Source organism: Schistocerca americana, chromosome 4 (assembly GCF_021461395.2).
Source record: "Schistocerca americana isolate TAMUIC-IGC-003095 chromosome 4, iqSchAmer2.1, whole genome shotgun sequence".
Classification (NCBI taxonomy): Eukaryota; Metazoa; Arthropoda; class Insecta; order Orthoptera; family Acrididae; genus Schistocerca; species Schistocerca americana.
The window spans coordinates 64,852,100-64,870,606 of NC_060122.1; the positions used below are offsets into that span (position 1 = coordinate 64,852,100).

At 42.0% G+C, this 18,507-nt stretch overlaps 1 protein-coding gene across 1 annotated transcript in view; it reads left to right on the forward strand.

Moving 5' to 3' along the window:
• Positions 1–17,244, forward strand: part of LOC124613977 (poly [ADP-ribose] polymerase tankyrase-1-like) — a 42,901-nt gene extending 25,657 nt beyond the window's left edge. The window contains exons 2-3 of the mRNA XM_047142765.1: positions 4,315–4,527; positions 16,670–17,244. Of these exons, the coding sequence (XP_046998721.1) occupies positions 4,376–4,527; positions 16,670–17,186 (669 nt within the window). The 5' untranslated portion in view covers positions 4,315–4,375 and the 3' untranslated portion in view covers positions 17,187–17,244. The remainder of the gene's footprint in view (positions 1–4,314; positions 4,528–16,669) is intronic.
• Positions 17,245–18,507: the final 1,263 nt, after the last annotated feature.

Here is an 18,507-nt window from a genome sequence, read left to right on the forward strand (position 1 = left end):
CACCAGTAGCGAGATGTGGCCGTATCTGAACTGGAAGTTAAGTGACGAAAACTTTTGTACTTACTGGGACTCGAACCCAGTACATAGTATCACTGTAAACTATATACAAAGAGACGTTGACTATCGAATTTTTTCACCATTAACTACAAGCTGAATGTATGGACCTGAATGATATCATAAAAAGTTCTGTGCCTGAGTGAGACTTGAAACCAGTACCAATCATTGTTGACAAATCATGCGGAAATGTTAAAAATCATAATTGCTTTTCATCTATGGTTTGCTGAAACGAGGCTGTTCGAAACCAGACATACGCCTTTCATGGAAACCTTGAGGAGTTTGTAATGTTGGGGAAACAACGAAACGATGAAACTCTGTCTTTCCAAAAGTGCCTAAACCGGTGAAAACAGATATCTGAGTTCCAATCACACTCCATGACGAATGTTTTTCAACATATAAAGTTCAAATACAGTAAGATATAAGTGCGCTGTGACCTTACATGAGGATTAGTTCATTAGTAAAATAAGATTTCTGGTGTAACAATGCTTACTGGTGGCAGAGTTTCTACTTGCCGTGACTTCTGCCTCTGTCATGACACAACCTGCACCGGTACTTCTACTGTGGACAGCGAAGGGACATCACGTTTAACGTAGATTTGGAAACAAGGTGCAATCCCACGATATTGAACTGTCGTTACCAGAAGTGAAGAGAGTCTGTTTGTGCTTGTTAAAAGTGTCTGCCTGACGTGTGACTCGAACACGGACCTTAAGCAAAGACGGAAACAGATCCCCGAACTACACCCAGTACTTGGCCATTGTTTTGTAGTAATTAGTGATGCTTCACATTGGATGAGCATTCTGATTCTCTGGAGGTTGATTTCAGCCTGCTCAAAACATTCATTCGACTTGATTTTGTAATCACTGAAATAAAATCACGCAACAGACAGCTTCACAAAGGTGCCAATTGGGTAGTATTTCGAAATTCCTGCGGTAGGTATTGTCTTCCAACTGAGGTGCTGCGATTTTGTACGAGTCTATAGTTACACCAACGACGCTGGATCAGACAAAACAGATTCGGCAACAAGTATCGATCAAATTTCCAGAACTTTCTCCAGATAGTGTTGGCGGATTTATAATTGCAGTAGTGTGCCGTTGTCTCAAGAGCTGTTTATTATTTTGTAGGGTTTTATTTTTGTGCCAGAGACTTGTAATTTTATTCTAAGAAGAAACGCGTTTAGTTTATAAGGATCGCCATTCATAGACAGTAATTACCGTTTTCTTAGAACGGGTTCGATGTCATTCTGGAAGTTTTGTTCTTTTATCATAATTTAAGGAAGACTTTTATTTTTTATGATAAAGTGTTACTAATTTACAAAGAAACTTTATTTATCCAGTATACTAGTTTTTTGAAGAGGTAATTCATTACTATTAGTTCTTTTGTTATAATTAACATCGTTTACCTTGGCCAAAACGAGGCTTGCCTTTTTTATGAATTGCACGAGGAAAGATTTACCAAAGACTGCATGCTTGAGATGATGAAAACATTAAAAAGACGGTGCTATAGGGGTGGAAAGAAGCTTTTTTCCTCTCCTTTTTTTTTAAAAAAATAAAGAGAATCTAACTTTGAATGTGGTGCAGAGTATACACAAAGGCCAGACATCGATAACACTTTTTGAACCACATTTGGCATTATATAATCGCGTAAGCAAGTGCATAGTGACTTCTTCTCACGTGGCACATTATATTGGTCTATGTAACCTATCAGAGAAAAACTGAGTTTGAGATTTCTTTGGCGTGTTGTCAAACGTATTGCTGTAAGTAATTTATCAATCGTATCTTTTTATTTGAGCTTCTGTATTGTTCTTTCCGTTAGTTAGTGAATGTTGTACATTGAAGGTTAGGAGAATTGTTTTAGCATTAGGAAATGGAGCTTGAAACAGAAAAATTCTAATATTTCTGACGGTTTTCCTCTTTGAACATATTGGAGGGTTGCAGGAGGTGGAGGCAGGTCGAAACATACGTACCGTCTACGTGGTAAGTGCACTGAAGAAGTAACGCCAGAAAATAGTTTGATGACGAAATTGAAATTCCGACATTAGCCACAATTAGCCATCGAAATAAAATTCGGCGGTGACAAGTGAAAACTTATGGCTGAATCCAGGTCTCCCGCTTACATGAGCAGTCGCCTTAAGCGCTTCGGCTACACAACCAGTCTTCAGGGCCAACCCAAACTTCCGACTTACCGCTCCCTGTCCATTAGTCTCACTGTAGCAGCCTCACGCTGATCCCTGCAAGACACATAAATAGTTTTCTCGTTTAGAGTAGGTTTGTTTCTATCTGACTGTTTGCCAATAAGACCCAATCAGTCTGATGAGCTGTGACCATTTAACCTTTGTGAGACTCTTGCATTCAATGGGCAATGTTGGGGGAAGAAAGAAATAAACAACGTAGGGTTAGAAGTTCCATCGACTGCAACACCTTCAGAGACAAAGCAGGAGCTACGACTGGCAAGGATGAGAAGATTTAACGAAAAAATGGGAAACCTCAACTAGGATGGTCAGGCAGGGGTTTGAACCACTGTGCATTAACTTCAGAATAAGAAAATAGTGGTTGGACATGATAAAAAAATATCTTAAGCAAAGGCCAGTATGATTTCTTATATATATAGTTACATCTCTGGTGGCACGAAGAATGTGTTTTGTGTTAAGAAATGCACCCAAAGGGTGTGTCCATAGCGGTTGGCATCTATTGCTCAGAGGTTGTGTACAAAAAATTTTGTCGTGTCCTTCCAAATTGTAGCATACGCACGCCAAACGAAACGAGAAAAGCAATTATGATTTTTAGCGTCCTTGTGTGTGTTGTCAGCAATACCTATCTGTGCCGGTCTCGACTCCTTCAGGCACAGAATTTTTCACATCATTTCAGCTACATAAATTCTTCACTGGTTACTGGCGAAAAAGTATTCAGTAGTCAATGTCTCTTTGTGTGTGGTCAATTGTAAATACAGGGTTCGAGTCCCAGTCAGCAGATAACTTTTCATCGCGTTATATCCAGTTCATAAATGTACACATCTCGCTACTGGTGAAATAAACCAATATTTAATACGTATTTGAGGCTAGAAAAAAAATTGCATTAGGTGCACAGTTCGAGACGCAGTAAGGCAAAACTATTGGGTTGGTGTACACGTTCGTAGCGTTTTTCCATAAGTTTAATAAACACAACAGATACCTAAAACAGAGACTTTATTCATCAATAAAATATTCCCCTTCACTGTTTACAACAGTCTGCAACTTCTGGGGCCACTTTTCGATTACGCGACCGTGGAAATCACGTGGTTTCAAGACGAAGAATTCGTCGACCCATGTTCGGAGAGCATTTTCATCTGGAAATGTAGTTCCTTGGAGGTTGTTCGATAGAGAAGGTGAAAATGCGAGGGAGATGAATAAGGTGGTTACGGAAAGATTACCCTACCCAGCTCCTGTGTAGTGTTCTTTGTCAGTCGGCCGTTGTTGTGGAGTAGCATCATTTTACGTAAACTCCCTGGTCGTTGTTCTTGGATTACGTCTCGGTTGTTGAAAATAAATGTCAGCAGTGGCGGTTACACTTCAGCGAAGCAAGTCGAAGATTACCACACCGTCACTGTTCCACCAGATGCATAACATTATATTTTGTGGATGCACACTCTTCTTTGTAGAGGGAGTTTCTGCTTTATTTTGGCTCAACGATTCCTTTCTATCCATTATGATAAAATAATGAGACCATTTCCCATGAACAGGATAGGAATGGTGGGTGTGGTTTACGAGCCATTTGATGACGAGCAAGCAGAGATGCACATGGCCACCTGGTGAGTTTTGTGATTTTGACTTAGAGCGTTCTGAAATGAAATTTATTGTAACAAATGGTTTTCACAAGTGGTCTCTTGTAGCAATCGTTTTGTATAATCAAATGACTGTACCGAAATGAGAGCAAACTGCAAGACGCGTACGTAATGTGGGTTGCAAGCAAATCTGGCAGAACAGAATTCAGGTGTTCTGGATACTTTTGAGGTTAATAGTACCTGAGCTGCTCTGTCCAGTAATTCTGTAATTAAGTTTTACATAAGTGTTGGGAATTGCGTGTACCTTTCTTTGTACTTGATGATGATGATGATGATGATGTAGTGAGCAACTGCTGTGGGAAACTCAGGTGGTCAGTCGTTTGCATTAACTGGATCCCTACTCTCATTGTCGGCGTATATTCTACCTTTGTGTGGACAGCCCCTCAGCAGTACCGGCTGCAATGAGCCACTTACATTGCGCCTCTCTCTCTGCGTGTGCAGATTACCAGCCGCTACACAGCTTAGGCACACCACTGCCACCACCGCCACCATCACCACCGGCATGGCCGCCACCACCGCCAACACAGCCGCCATCACCAACACCGCCACCACCGCCACGACCTCTGCCGTTACAGCCCACCAGACTCTTGCTGCAGCTGCAACTGCACCGCCCACGACTCCTCCACTTGATGAAGGCACTGTCTCTCGGATGCGGTGAGTTCCCTAGCTACACACATACACACACACCACACCACACACACACACGCACGCACACACACACACACACACACACACACACACACACATATTACTATTGTGTTGCAGAGAAGGTAGAAAAATTGAAACAGGAAATGTAAAGGCTCAACCTAGATTCAATGAGGGTCAGCAAAGTGAATTGGAAACAAAAGCAGGACATATTGTCAGATGAATAATGAGGTTGGAACCATAGGATGTGTTGCGTCTAGGCAAGACAGCCTAGACACAATGAGAGGAAGCCGAAAGGCACGCGCTTAAACTCACGCAGGCTGGCGTGAGGTCTGAAACAGGATACGTAATGAATGCTATAAAGAAAAGTACGTAGCTGCTGGAATACTTAACTTTAATCCACAATTGGTGAACATTGGTCTTGTAGATACAGTATTATCATTTCAATATAACTTGGTGATGGCGCCTTGCTAGGGCGTAGCAATTGACTTGGCTGAAGGCTATGCTAACTATCGTCTCGGCAAATGAGAGCGTAATTTGTCAGTGTGGCGTCGCTAGCAAAGTCGGCTGTACAACTGGGGCGAGTGCTAGTACGTCTCTCTAGACCTGCCGTGTGGTGGTGCTCGGTCTGCGATCACTGACAGTGGCGACACGCGGGTCCGACTTATACTACCGGACCGCGGCCGATTTAAAAGCTACCACCTAGCAAGTGTGGTGTCTGGCGGTGACACCACAGGATGAGGACATTGTATCAGGAGAGAAAGGTTAATTAAGAACAGGTAAGTAGGTAGCGAGTTATTGAGTAAGTTTAGTGATTTAGTCTCACCAAAATCAGCAAATTAATGTGATAAGTAATTCAGGCATTTAAGCCGATGTCATACGCAGAAACTCTAGTGACAGAGAATGTAGTGTTGGTAGAAGAGCCAACACTGTTTTTCTAGAGGAGGCCGAAATGCACGCGTTTAATTACACGCTGACTGGCGTGAGGTCTGGAACAGGACAATATCCTGAGAATTGCAAATAAAGTACGTAGTTGATATAATACTTAACTTTAATCCACAATTGTAGAACATCGCTCTTGATGATACATGCTTCACATAATAAATATCAATTGAATACGGCGCCTTGCTAGGTCGTAGCAAATGTAGCTGAAGGCTATGCTAACTATCGTCTAGGCAAATGAGAGGGTATTTGTCAGTGAACCATTGCTATGAACGTCGGCTGTACAACTGGGCGAGTGCTAGTACGTCTCTCTAGACCTGCCGTGCGGTGGCGCTCGGTCTGCTATCACTGACAGTGGCGACACGCGGGTCCGGCGTATACTAATGGACCGCGGCCCATTTAAAGGCTACCACCTAGCAAGTGTGGTGTCTGGCGGTGACACCACAGAGAGTATGTCTGTGTATGTGTAACTCTCTAAGTAAAAAGAGACGAACTTCTAATACTCGTGGACTATTGGAATAGTCTAGTAGCGGTCAGATAAACACATGTTTATGAAACCATTTGGGGTAGTTAGTAGTAATTAGAGAGGAGAAGGAATCCTAGAATTCAGCATTAAATTTCTGCTAGTAACGTGAAACACACTCACCTAGAATCTAAACAGAAGCATTTGTCAGCAGAGGCTCAGTTGTCAGGGTGTGGACCACATTGGTTGCACAGCCATAGTTTGGCGTAACAGCCAATCTCAGTAACCACACAGAGGCAAAGCAAAACCTCTGCCTACTGTAGATGATGTTTCTGTCTGTCTGAAAAACAGATTTAGAGTGCCAAGAGCGCCCAAAGTCCTCAATTATTTGTGGTATGCATTCCTATCTCTGTCTTGCCCTATACTTTTAACCCTCTACAGCTCCCTCTAGTACTGTGACAATTATTCCCTGATGTCTTCACATATAGCCTATTATTCTGCCCCTTCTTCTTGTCACAGTTTTACATATATCGCCATCCTCAATTATTCTGCAGAGCTCGTCCACAGTTCCTCTCATAATCCATACAGTACTGAGCTCCAAACGTACATTCAGATATTTCTGCCCCAAATTAAGGCCCGCCTTTGTTACCGGTAGTCTTGTTTTGCGAGTGTATCCACTTTTCTCTCTGCGTCATTATTCCTTACAAAACCTCGCTTTGTCCCTCAGTGTAAATTGGCTTCACAGGTACCAGAATCCCTATAATTCGTCTTCTTCGTGGTCCCTAATTTTGATGTTAAGTTTGCTACCAACGTTATATGTGCTACTACTGAATACTTTCCTCTTTCTTCTGTTCATAATTCTTAATTCGGTGCTCGTTCGACAGTTTATTACATTCAGCGACTCCAGTAATTCTTTCTCGCGTTCAGTGAGCATAGCAATACCACCAACGAATTGCGTCAATGAGATCCTTTTCACCCGAAATTTTAATAATATTTAGGAAGTTTCTTGAGCTCCATCAACGATTCTTTGGTGTTCAGTTTGAATATTTCTGCTGTTGTGTATAGGGATCCTGCATACTCGAGTTGCTAGACAAACGATCAAACAACTCGTATTAATAAGTTTTACATCAAAAGACAATTACAACAACTTCACTTTGATATGTGTCGTGAGCAAAGTGTGACATACAGAATAATCAGTCTTCTTCATAATAGACGAACACAACTCTGTGCTACATAGAGAGTGCTAACGAAATGGCTAACAAAAATGTTCAAATGGCTCTAAGCACTATGGGACTTAACATCTGAGGTCATCAGTCCCCTACACTTAGAAACAACTTAAACCTAACTAACCTAAGGACATCACCACATCCATGCCCGAGGCAGGATTCGAACCTGCGACCGTAGCAGGCGCGTGGTTCCACACTGAAGCGCCTAGAACCGCTCGGTCACAACGGCCGGCAAATGGCTAACACTGAAACTGCTATCCAAGAGGGCTCCCACCAGTCGGGCGCCGCGCTTATGTTGTCTTCACGTAAGGGCCGCTGCTGTAGCGTTGTCGTCCTGGAGGGAGGTCAGTCAGCGTGCGATTGGCTGACTTCTTCTCATAGCCTTCTTTTTCCTGTATTCCCGACTGGCGTGCCGGGGCTGACTTTACGCCGTAACATGTGCACACTACCTACCTCCCTAGCCTGCATCATGATTGAACAGAGTATCCGCCTCCATAGCTGAGTGGTCAGTGCAGAGAATGCCATGAGAGGGGCCCGGGTTCGATTCCCGCCTAGGTCAGTGGTGATTTCCTCCACATGGGGACTGGGAGTTGTGAAGACTTGCACCAGGCGACTGGCCCACCCAACGGGAGGCCCTCGCCACACGACAATCTTTTTTTATTTTTATTTTATTATTTTTTTTGTTGTTGATCAGAATACTATTGGTTAATGTACATATTCTATGTTATCTGCTGTTCTCTAGGTCTGATACCTAATTTTTAAAATTTCGTACTTTTTCACTGTTTCACGTTGTCAAAAGCCATTTAAATACGACAAATCCAATATTCTTTTTATTTTTCTTACACATTATTTCCACTATCAAGTCGAAGGTCGGATCAGCCTCTCTGGATCCTTAACTCGAAATTTAGCGTCCTCTAACAGGTCCTCAGCTGTGTCTTAAATTCTTCTGCACATTATTTTATTCTTGTCAGTAATTTGGATTCATGAACTGTTTAGCTTGTTGAGCGGAAGCTTATTAGCCCTTTTTCGCTTCCAGAATGTCTGGGTGACCTTTTTCTGATAGTCTGTTGTTATGACTCCCTTCTCATGGATTCTACAGGCAAACCTGAATAGTCATTTGATTGTCACCCTCCCCAACGATCATGAAAGTTCCGAAGGAATGTTATCTAACCATTCTGCCTTGTTTGTGTGCAAGTTTTGCAAAGCTTTGTTAAATTCTGAGTCTAATGGTCAGTCACCTACATTTTCCAATTAGGCTTCCATTTCTTCTTCTATCACATCATCTGCTACTTCCTCCCATTCTTAGAGGTCTTTAATGTATTGTTTTCTACCATTTACTCTCTCCTCCGCGTTTAACAGTGGAATTCCTTTCGAACCCTTGTTGACATCTTTGTATTTGATTTCACTGAAGGTGAATGTGTCCTACCTGTCTATGATAATTCCTTTTTCGATTTCTTTTAATTCTTCCTGCAGTCCTTCTACTTTTATTTCCCTCAAACTTCCGATTGATTTCATTCTTTAGTGAGCCGCAATGCTGAATTTCTATCTTTTTCAAAATATTTTTATAATTTTTCTTTTCTTTAAACAGTTTAACTACTTTTTCCGTTTGCCAAGGGTTCTTCAGAAATCCTTTCCAGGTACCGACATTTGTCTGTCAAACTTTGGTTGTTGGCCTACTACTATGAGGCTGTAGATAATGCGGAAATGAATGCCTTAGTTGGAAGTTCAACCAAACAGCGGTTGACGTCTCTGAAAACTCCCATTCTATTTCTCAGTACTTCAGTATCCAATTTATTTACACATTGATTCCTCGTAAACCTTCTTTTAAGCTTCGCTTTACTCATCATCATAACTAAACTGTGACCTGACTCTACATCCTTTCCTGCGTACGCTTTACAATTCAGTATGTGATTTCAGAATGTATGTCTCGTCGTGATGTACTCCAGTTGGAATCGTCTTCACCAAGTACTTCTGCCTCCCCTCTTAAAAGCCGAAAACACTCAGACACGGAAAGAGTCATACGAATGTACAGGGTGTACACTTGCAGCAAATCTGCCATCCAGAACATGTGTTGGAATGGTGCAGGAGGTCTCTCCCTCAGGGAATAGAAGCTGCTAATGAAAGAGCTGCTAATTAAAGAACAGGTCCCAGGAAATACACTTGAGTGCTGATTGTACATGGTAAACCAAATTTCTTTAAATGTTTTCGAGAGGTGCTGCCCCACAGCTCGTAAAAATTCGAAAACTGATTGTTAAATTAAAAATTTCATTAGCGGCTTGAGGTGGTAATCAAGACTTTTTCAGTCGTAAAATGTCACTGATCCTTATCAGTTGACTGTCTTCTACCGTTATAACAGCTATAAAGTTGTACACATGCATTTACCAACCATGATGGATTGACTGTACAGCTTGTGGGACCTAAGGTGTCGACGAATTTAACATACAGCTGAGCAAATTTTTTCCTGTGACAGATTAAGTATGATCTATAACGAGGCAACAAACAGCTGCTGTTGAATTGTGATCCGCAAATGAACTTTACAGTCTGTAGCACGCATAAGACAAAAAATGAATTACAACAGCTACTGAAGATTTGGGTCATTCAAATAATTCCCACCGATCATGATCTATGGCGTTTAGGCTGCCGTCGGTGAATCCGGAAAGTATTCATATCTACGATTTAGCTTCGATCTCTATTTACAGAAATGCAAATAAAGTTCGTTCCTGTTCTGTGTCTTTGAAAAGGAAGTAGAAGACGCTCAGTATACATCTAAGCGAGGAAACGTTTTTCCTGCCACTAAATATAGACGTGACAACATCCCACAATACTTTTGGCAACACTGACCTTCGACTTAGTTCCTGTAGTGGCAGATAATAATCCTGATACATTCGCTTGATATTTTCCTGTCATTTTGATTAAATATTCTGGGTGGTTATCCCGTAAGGGGTGGTACAGGTTAGAACTTGTATGTTTTCGAGACCAGGAAGCTCTTTCCAAGTTGAAACTACAACCACTTTCGTCTTTTACACTGAAAATTATCCAACTCGCCCATCATTGAGGCAAGGAAAGAGCTCCGCGTGACAGTTGTCCGCTAGCTCAGGGGTGAAATGTTAATCCTCCAAAGGGCCGTCTGTTCTAGCAGTCGGTTAAAATCTCGCTGGAAACAAAAGTTGTACTTCTGAGAAAAATTATCCTCAGGCAGATCGACAGTAAGCAAAAAATCTTTCTCCCACATAAGTTTTCTTCCTACCTTGATTCAGTGCATTGTAGATCTATAAGTGAAAAACTTTCAGATATACGAACTTGTTATTGCTGATTTTTCTGCTTTAATAGAGATACTCTTTAGTTTTCTATGCAGAATCAAATGTAGTGACTTGACTGGGGTACTGAATAATTTGAAAACTTGATTTCGTTACTTGTGTGCACACAGTGCTACTTTTCCATACTTTCGTGGTTGCCCTGTAACGCAACTTCATTATGACTGTGGGCTACACATAGTCAAAGTTGTTTTTACACAGAAAGTGCACAATATCTTGCCAATTCGTGACGATTTATGGGCGTTTGTGTTATATGAAATTTATTTTATTGTAGAGGACTTTCGTTGTAAGGTTGGCAAGATAAGTTGCAATTCATTTCTTTTAGTACAGCGTTCACTTTATTGCGTTTTTTTCGTTGTTTTAATGAACGCGACAGATAAACATAAGAAATACGTTACATCAGCAATATGGTCTCTCGCGTTATCTAACATTATCGAACTTGCACCGTACTCATTCGCTTGTTTCATTTTCTTCGCCGCTTTTTGAGTGTTTTTTCCTTTGCTCTTCCATAAGATTTCCTTGCACTACTTGCTTTTATGATTTGAAACTGTTCGTTATTCGCAGTGTATGAAAAGTTCTTATGGATGTTGGTGTCTCCTAATCGGTGTTACGCTGTATTCTTATTGGTGTTATTATGTAGGCGATGCCAATGAAATCATTCTTAAGGAAATCTGCTTCAAGTGAACAATGTGAATAAGAATGTTGTTTAGTCATAATATTAACAGTGTCAGGTAGCCCTAAAAAAAAGCGAACCAAAACCACTTCTGGTGAATGAGCTGTATGTCTACAGTACACGTAAGACACAAAAACAGAAGTAGGTACAAAAGTTAAATTTACTGACGAGGTGGACCATCCAAATAATTCCCTCTGGTCTTTATTTATGATGTTTGATTTACAGTCGCTGAGTCTGAATATTATTCGCAACTGTGGTGTAGGTCGAAATCAAAGTTTCATAAATGCGAATGAAACACCGTGGGCTATGTTTCAAAACTTTCGATTGCCGGTAACGCGGTAGCAGCTTTGCCGCGTTTCCGAAAGTCGTGCTTCCCTAGTGCTAGCCAGCTCAGTACAGCAGCTGAGCAAACGTATTCTCCCTGTTGCTAATCTAATGCAGAATTGGTAACATTGTAGAATACATTTGGCAACTACGTGATCGTCTCTTTACTTCCTGGTGTGGTTCAGAATCGTTCTGTTAAATTCACCTGATATTTTGTTGTCACGTTTGATACATAATCTGACTGATTCTCACGTAAGATTTATCAGTGGGGTGTCAAATTTATGATGTGATCCCAGAAAGGTCATTCCATACAGAATAAACGACGGTCTCATATTTAACGTTACTTAAGCCTCACTATTACTGAAGAATATCGCAGTGAGAGCGCACTAGTAACAGCAGTGGCTCGCTAGCTAAATTTCGGTCAGAGAGTTAGGTGCCCTCTGTAATACAAAAAACTGGTTGTCATATGGAGGTCTGTCCCAAACAAATGTAAGGAACATTAGCGAACAAAATGAGATTGAAAGAAATGGTAACGTGGATGCTTTGTGTGGGGAACGCTGCATTGGCTCCAGGTTCTATCCGCGCGAGAAGCCTGAATTAACGTCACCTTCTTAAAGAGTCATCGCAATTTAAGTATAGTACCCCCTTGATCTAAAGGTGAAAAATTTAAGAAATTGTGACCTTGTACCCTTTTCGAAAATTATATTTTCCTGCTGATAACGACATAAATCTCAATTTTTTGAATACACAATTTAGTTGATTACGTGTGTCATTGAATAATTTATTAACTGAGTTTCTTTTTGGGTTTACTCTCACTGCAAAGTTTATATATTTTTGTTGTAATCGCGAAATGCTTCTTGGGTAGGACACAGGGCAGGCCATATGGGGGACAAAAGTACATAATAACTTGCTAATGCGTGTTGTTTTGTGCAGGCTCGTGTTACAGATACTATCTGATTTATTAACTTAGGCTTTGGCCATAAGCGTCTTCTGGCAAGCTGTAGTTAATATGTATTAGAGGAGAACATATTTTTATAGCGTTTCTTGTTGTGTTTATAACAAAACAAAAACACAAGATATAAACTAATCGTCAACAATATATTCCTAACTTCCCCATTAAGTATAACAGTTTGACAATGGTGATGCAGTTTATGGATTTCTCACCAGTAGAGAGCTACTGGTTTTGAGATCTAGATGTCGATAATCCAGGTTTAAACTACTTTTTCGTCCACAAAGAAATGTTCTTGATGACTGTTCGATAACAAGCGAGTAAGATTGACTCCTGAGGGCGCTAAACCTGAAGAAGTAGTGCGATGTGGATTGCTTTCCAGCCAAACTCCTGGACACTTTGTTTTGTGAAGTCAGCAGAGTGTAGACGGGCGTTACTGTGCAGCAGCAACACCACCTGCCGTTTCCCTGGTCGCTTTTCGTATCTTGCGACCGCAAGGCGTCTCTGGTGTTGAGACAGATCGTAACTACGATGGACATATCACTGGGATGCAGTTCCTTACACAAAACGTCTTATTTGCGCCAGTAGATGCATAACGTTACATTTTAATTGACCCATACTGGCCTCTACTTCTGATTTTTTTATTGGCGCCAGACATTATTTTCTTCTTATGAGGTTAAATCACAGTGCTGTCCGTTATTTTCTTTCTCTTTCTTTAATTGTAGTTCGCCTGCCTGACAGACGGTCTGTTAACATCTCTTTTTCAGGAACGTTATCAGGAACTGCTAGAGGTATCAAGTTGAAATTTGAGTCAAATACTAATCTCTACGGTCTTTGGTGGTGCAAAAATTTAGGATTCTTAGTCAATACAATAAAATGATACGGCCATATTTATCACATATTTTGACACTCGAAAACTCAGTCATGCAATCCGACAGATGGAGAGCTACACTACTGGCCATTAAAATTGCTACACCAAGAAGAAAAAATGCAGATGATAAACGGGTATTCATTGGACAAATATATTATACTAGAACTGACATGTGATTACATTTTCACGCAATTTGGGTGCATAGATCATGAAAAATCAGTACCCAGAACAACCATCTTTGGCCGTAATAACGGCCTTGATACACCTGGGCATTGAATCAAACAGAGCTTGGATGGCGTGTACAGGTACAGCTGCCCACGCAGCTTCAACACATACCACAGTTCATCAAGAGTAGTGACTGGCGTGTTGTGACGAGACAGTTGCTCGGCCACCATTGACCAGACGTTCTCAATTGGTGAGAGATCTGGAGAATGTGCTGGCAAGGGCAGCAGTCGAACATTTTCTGTATCCAGAAAGGCCAGTACAGGACCTGCAACATGCGGTCGTGCATTATCCTACTGAAATGTAGGGTTTCGCAGGGATCGAATGAAGGGTAGAGCCACGGGTCGTAACACATCTGAAATGTAACGTCCACTGTTCAAAGTGCCGTCTATGCGAACAAGAAGTGACCGAGACGTGTAACCAATGGCACCCCATACCATCACGCCGAGTGATACGCCAGTATGGCGATGACGAATACACGCTTCCAATGTGCGTCCACCGCGCTGTCGCCAAACACGGATGTGACCATCATGATGCTGTAAACAGAACATGTATTCATCTGAAAAAATGACGTTTTGCCATTCGTGCACCCAGGTTCGTCGTTGAGTATACCATCGCAGGCGTTCCTGTCTGTGATGCAGCGTCAAGGTTAACTGCAGCCATGGTCTCCGAGCTGATAGTCCATGCTGCTGCAAACTTCGTCGAACTATTCGTGCTGATGGTTGTTGTCTTGTAAACGTCCCCATCTGTTGACTCAGAGATCGAGACGTGGCTGCAGGATCCTTTATGGCCATGCGGATAAGATGCCTGTCGTCTCAACTGCTAGTGATACGAGACCGTTGGGATCCAGCACGGCGTTCCGTATTACCCTTCTGAACCCACCGATTCCATATTCTGCTAACAATCATTGGATCTCGACCAACGCGAGCAGCAGTGTCGCGATACGATAAACCGCAATCTCGATAGGCTACAGTCCGACCGTTATCAAAGTCGGAAACGTGATGGTACGCATTTCTCCTTCTTACACGAGGCATCACAACAACGTTTCACCAGGCAACGCCGGTCAACTGCTGTTAGTGTATGAGAAATCGGTTGGAAACTTTCGTCAAGTCAGTACGTTGTAGGTGTCGCCACCGGCGCCAACCTTGTGTGAATGCTCTGAAAATCTAATCATTTGCATATCACAGCATCTTCTTCCTGTCGGTTAAATTTCGCGTCTGTAGCACGTCATCTTCGTGTTGTAGCAATATTAATGGCCTGTAGTGTACATAGATGTCGGTGTTGGTGGCCTAGGGGGTCTCCATGGTAGCTCAGAGTGCTTGCTCAGGTGGCTGGCCGATCTCCGTAAAAAAAGAAAATGGCTGAAGTATTCAACGATGAAGTTGAAGGTTTTAAATGTTCGAATGTGTTTGATATCTTATGGGACTTAACTGCTAAGGTCATCAGTCCCTAAGCTTGCACACTACTTAACCTAAATTATCCTAAGGACAAACACACACACCCATGCCCGAGGGAGGACTGGAACCTCCGCCGGGATCAGCCGCACAGTCCATGACTGCAGCGCCTTAGACCGCTGAAGGTTTGTGGCGTGGTGTCCACACAGACAAAATTATGAGAACAGTGACGCACAATATGGAAAAAAGCTGCAAAGTGCGTGCCTGCAAACAGAGAAGTCGCCGGATCGGGTCTTGGACAGGTCACGGATTTTTCAGTCTCCCGTCTCATCTTGTCTTGACTTCGGATTCCAAGTTAAACAGATAAACTTCCCGAATAAATAATAGTACTATTTATTATAATATTATTACTATTATATGCGAACATAATCTAAGTTTTGACAGAACCCTCAGAGCACGAGCTCTGTTCGCCCATGTCTAGTTTTTTTAAGTAAAATCTACTGTCGTGCATTAGATACACCAATACTCTTCGCACTTTGTCATCGTGCTACTGCTTAAAAATGACCATTTCTGACGTTTGGTTGTGCTTATTTAACCATTCGATTAAGTGGTCAGTTCCAATATTCGGTCAACACAAATTTCATGCCACCTCATTTCAAGTTTAAACATGCACATGCTTTGTTACTTGTGACCATATTTAAAATATTTTGTTTTTAGTTGTATTCCCAGCAAAAAAATTTCGTCGTATAATTTCAAGGTGAAAATTTCCTTTTGAAATGGCATTTATAGTAATAAATTTGAATTTACTAACGTAATGGCTGCGTAATCTCTAATAACATGTTTTCTGGTATTTGCATTCTCGTGGTATTACTTTGCTTCTAGACTGATAGCCATGCAGAGCAGTTGTCTCTTGTGCCCTCTTGCAGTAGCCATTTTGAATAGGTAAGCAACTGTACTGAAGAGAGAGCAGAGGATCTGTGTTTTGTGGTTTGCATACAAATCAGGCAAAATACAATTCAGGTCTTTCAGATGCTTTGACCCTGACAGAACATGTTAAACACATGTGCATATGATATCAGACACACCCATCCACACACACACAAACACACATACACACATACAACCATACACACACACACACACACACACACACACACACACACACATACACAGTTTTTTATGGCGGAGGTATGGTCAACTCCCTCTTTGTTATGTCTGAAATGTTTCGACCAAATCTTCGTCTGTGTGTAAGAAACTTTCAGTATTGGTGAGGCTGTGCCAAGAAACTGGCCAATAATTATATTGAAATTTTTTTGGCTGCATATCAAGGAAGTGGTTCTCTGCAGAATGGGAGATGGGATTATTCTTATGTATGACCTCTGGCAGCTAAGCTGCTCACAGAAAATAAGTATTATTTGCAAGAAGCATGTGTTATAGTGGATGTGAGTGATGGGTTAGCTACAGCATTCTGAGATCAAAGGTGACTTCCAGGAATCAATGTGATAAAATGTGACAACATAATTACTTCAGTGGTTGTATACAGCAATTTTTAATGAACAATGAATGAAGATTTTTTGTAAGTGGGCTAAAATTGCTGCACCTTAATACACACAGAGTTTCAGACTGTTTTGTATTGTAGAAGTGGGATGTATTAGATTTGTTCCAGGACAGATCTGTATTCAGAACAGTTCTTTTTTCTTGTATCGCAGTTTTCCTCATTATATGTGTGTTGGTGTTTGGAGTAGGGAGTGGGCATGTCTGTGTTTTGTGCAGGAGCCTCTCTGGAGAGCAGAGAGTATGGAGGCTGATCCAGGCGGCTCGGCAGGGGGCAGTATGGGAGCTAAGGGCACTGCTCGCAGTGGGGGCGGACGTGGGGGCGATGGGCGGAGGTGGGTGGACCGCCCTGCACTGGACAGCATGGGAGGGACATGTGGAGACGGCGAGGTGCCTACTGGAGGCCGGGGCGCCAGTGGACGCCTGGGACGGCGGTCTGAAGAGGACGCCTCTGTTCTGTGCTGCACAGAGGGGCCATGCAGCTGTGACACAGCTGCTGCTATCGGCCTCCGCTGACCCAAACTTCAAGGATGTGGATGGGTGGACGCCGTTGCACTTTGCAGCTCATGGTGGCAGCCCAGAAGTGGCAGCTGCACTGCTCGAGGCGGGGGCCGACCAGGAAACCAGAAATGATGATGGGGACACAGCCCTGGACATCGCCAGGCAGTGTAACAGGCGGCGGCTGATCGAGATGCTGTCATCAGGCAGCCAGTCCAAAAAACTCCCTCTGCAATAAAACTAAAACAGGCTCTCCACATCTTGATGTTTTTTAAATAAAGAATTCAAAACGTCAATCCTATTCTCACTCACTAATTGTACCTCTCCTCTAGTAGAGTACTATATACAAATATTATACTAACACTGTGGTAAATTTGAAACAATGTTAGATAAGAGTAAATTAATTCAAGTAACAACATGCAACCTTTCTCTCAAGAAAAATGTCTCGAGTACACTCCTAGATTAAACTTTGTAAATGTCAGCAAGAACTGAAAAATAACTCAGCTCATTACAAATAAATACCACTACTTCATAACATCTGAAGACTGAAAAGTAGTTCACACCAGCCTACAAGGTGTTACAGCAGACTATTGTAATTAGTAGTATACAGGGATCTCTGCTATATGAGTTCTATCAGAAGAATTTTCATGTCCGATATCAGACTCAATTTACTTCCGTATATTGAGCAAACATTTGACAGTACTGTACTTCCTGTGTTTCATTATGGTGTGAACTTAGTAGCAAGCGCTTATCATCAGGAATTATACAGCCAGTCCACATTTAACTGAAGAGAAACAAAGCAATATCTAATATCTTACAATTCCTACACAGCTGTAATGCTGCTCTTGCAAAACCCATCACCATCAATCAGATGATGTGGATTTTCACTCTGATACTACAGGATAACACAGGAAACCTCCCCACTTTTTTCCACATTCCCCCCCTGTCGGTCTGCAGTGCACTTCCCTCAGCCAGGCGCTGCATCGGTTGAGCGGCTGCAGGGGCCGCCACGCAACCCGCTGCGCCTTTGCTGCCAGCCCTCTCACTGCCCCAGACGGCGGTAAGCTCTGCGGAACTACGGCTCTCACCGACTCTGTGACCCACACCAGAATGTCACTTCTATTCCACTACTAAAGAACGAAAACCAAAGGTGCTAGTTCTGTTCCATGAAATGCCTATGCACGTAGAAAGAACTTCACAATTTGTGAAAATAAATAAGGCAACAATATGGCCAGCAGTCCCAATGGTTAAACACCAAATTACAGCTGAGTACCAAATGGCCCCTACAGCGTAACTTTGAGGCTCCCATACAGCAGCAATATAATATAAACCTGCTAAGACTTAGGAAATGTAGCTGCAAAATTTACAGATAGTTGAGTGTAGAACATTTCAACTACGACAACACAAAAGAAGCGTTTTGATTATAGCGGAAAACAGTCTCTAGACACAGTAAAATAGTTGGAAATTAACGATACTACATACGAAATGTAAAGGAAATTCTGTCCTTATACTATTGTTGTCTGTACTTCATGTAAAAAACTACAACAACCAAAGGAATT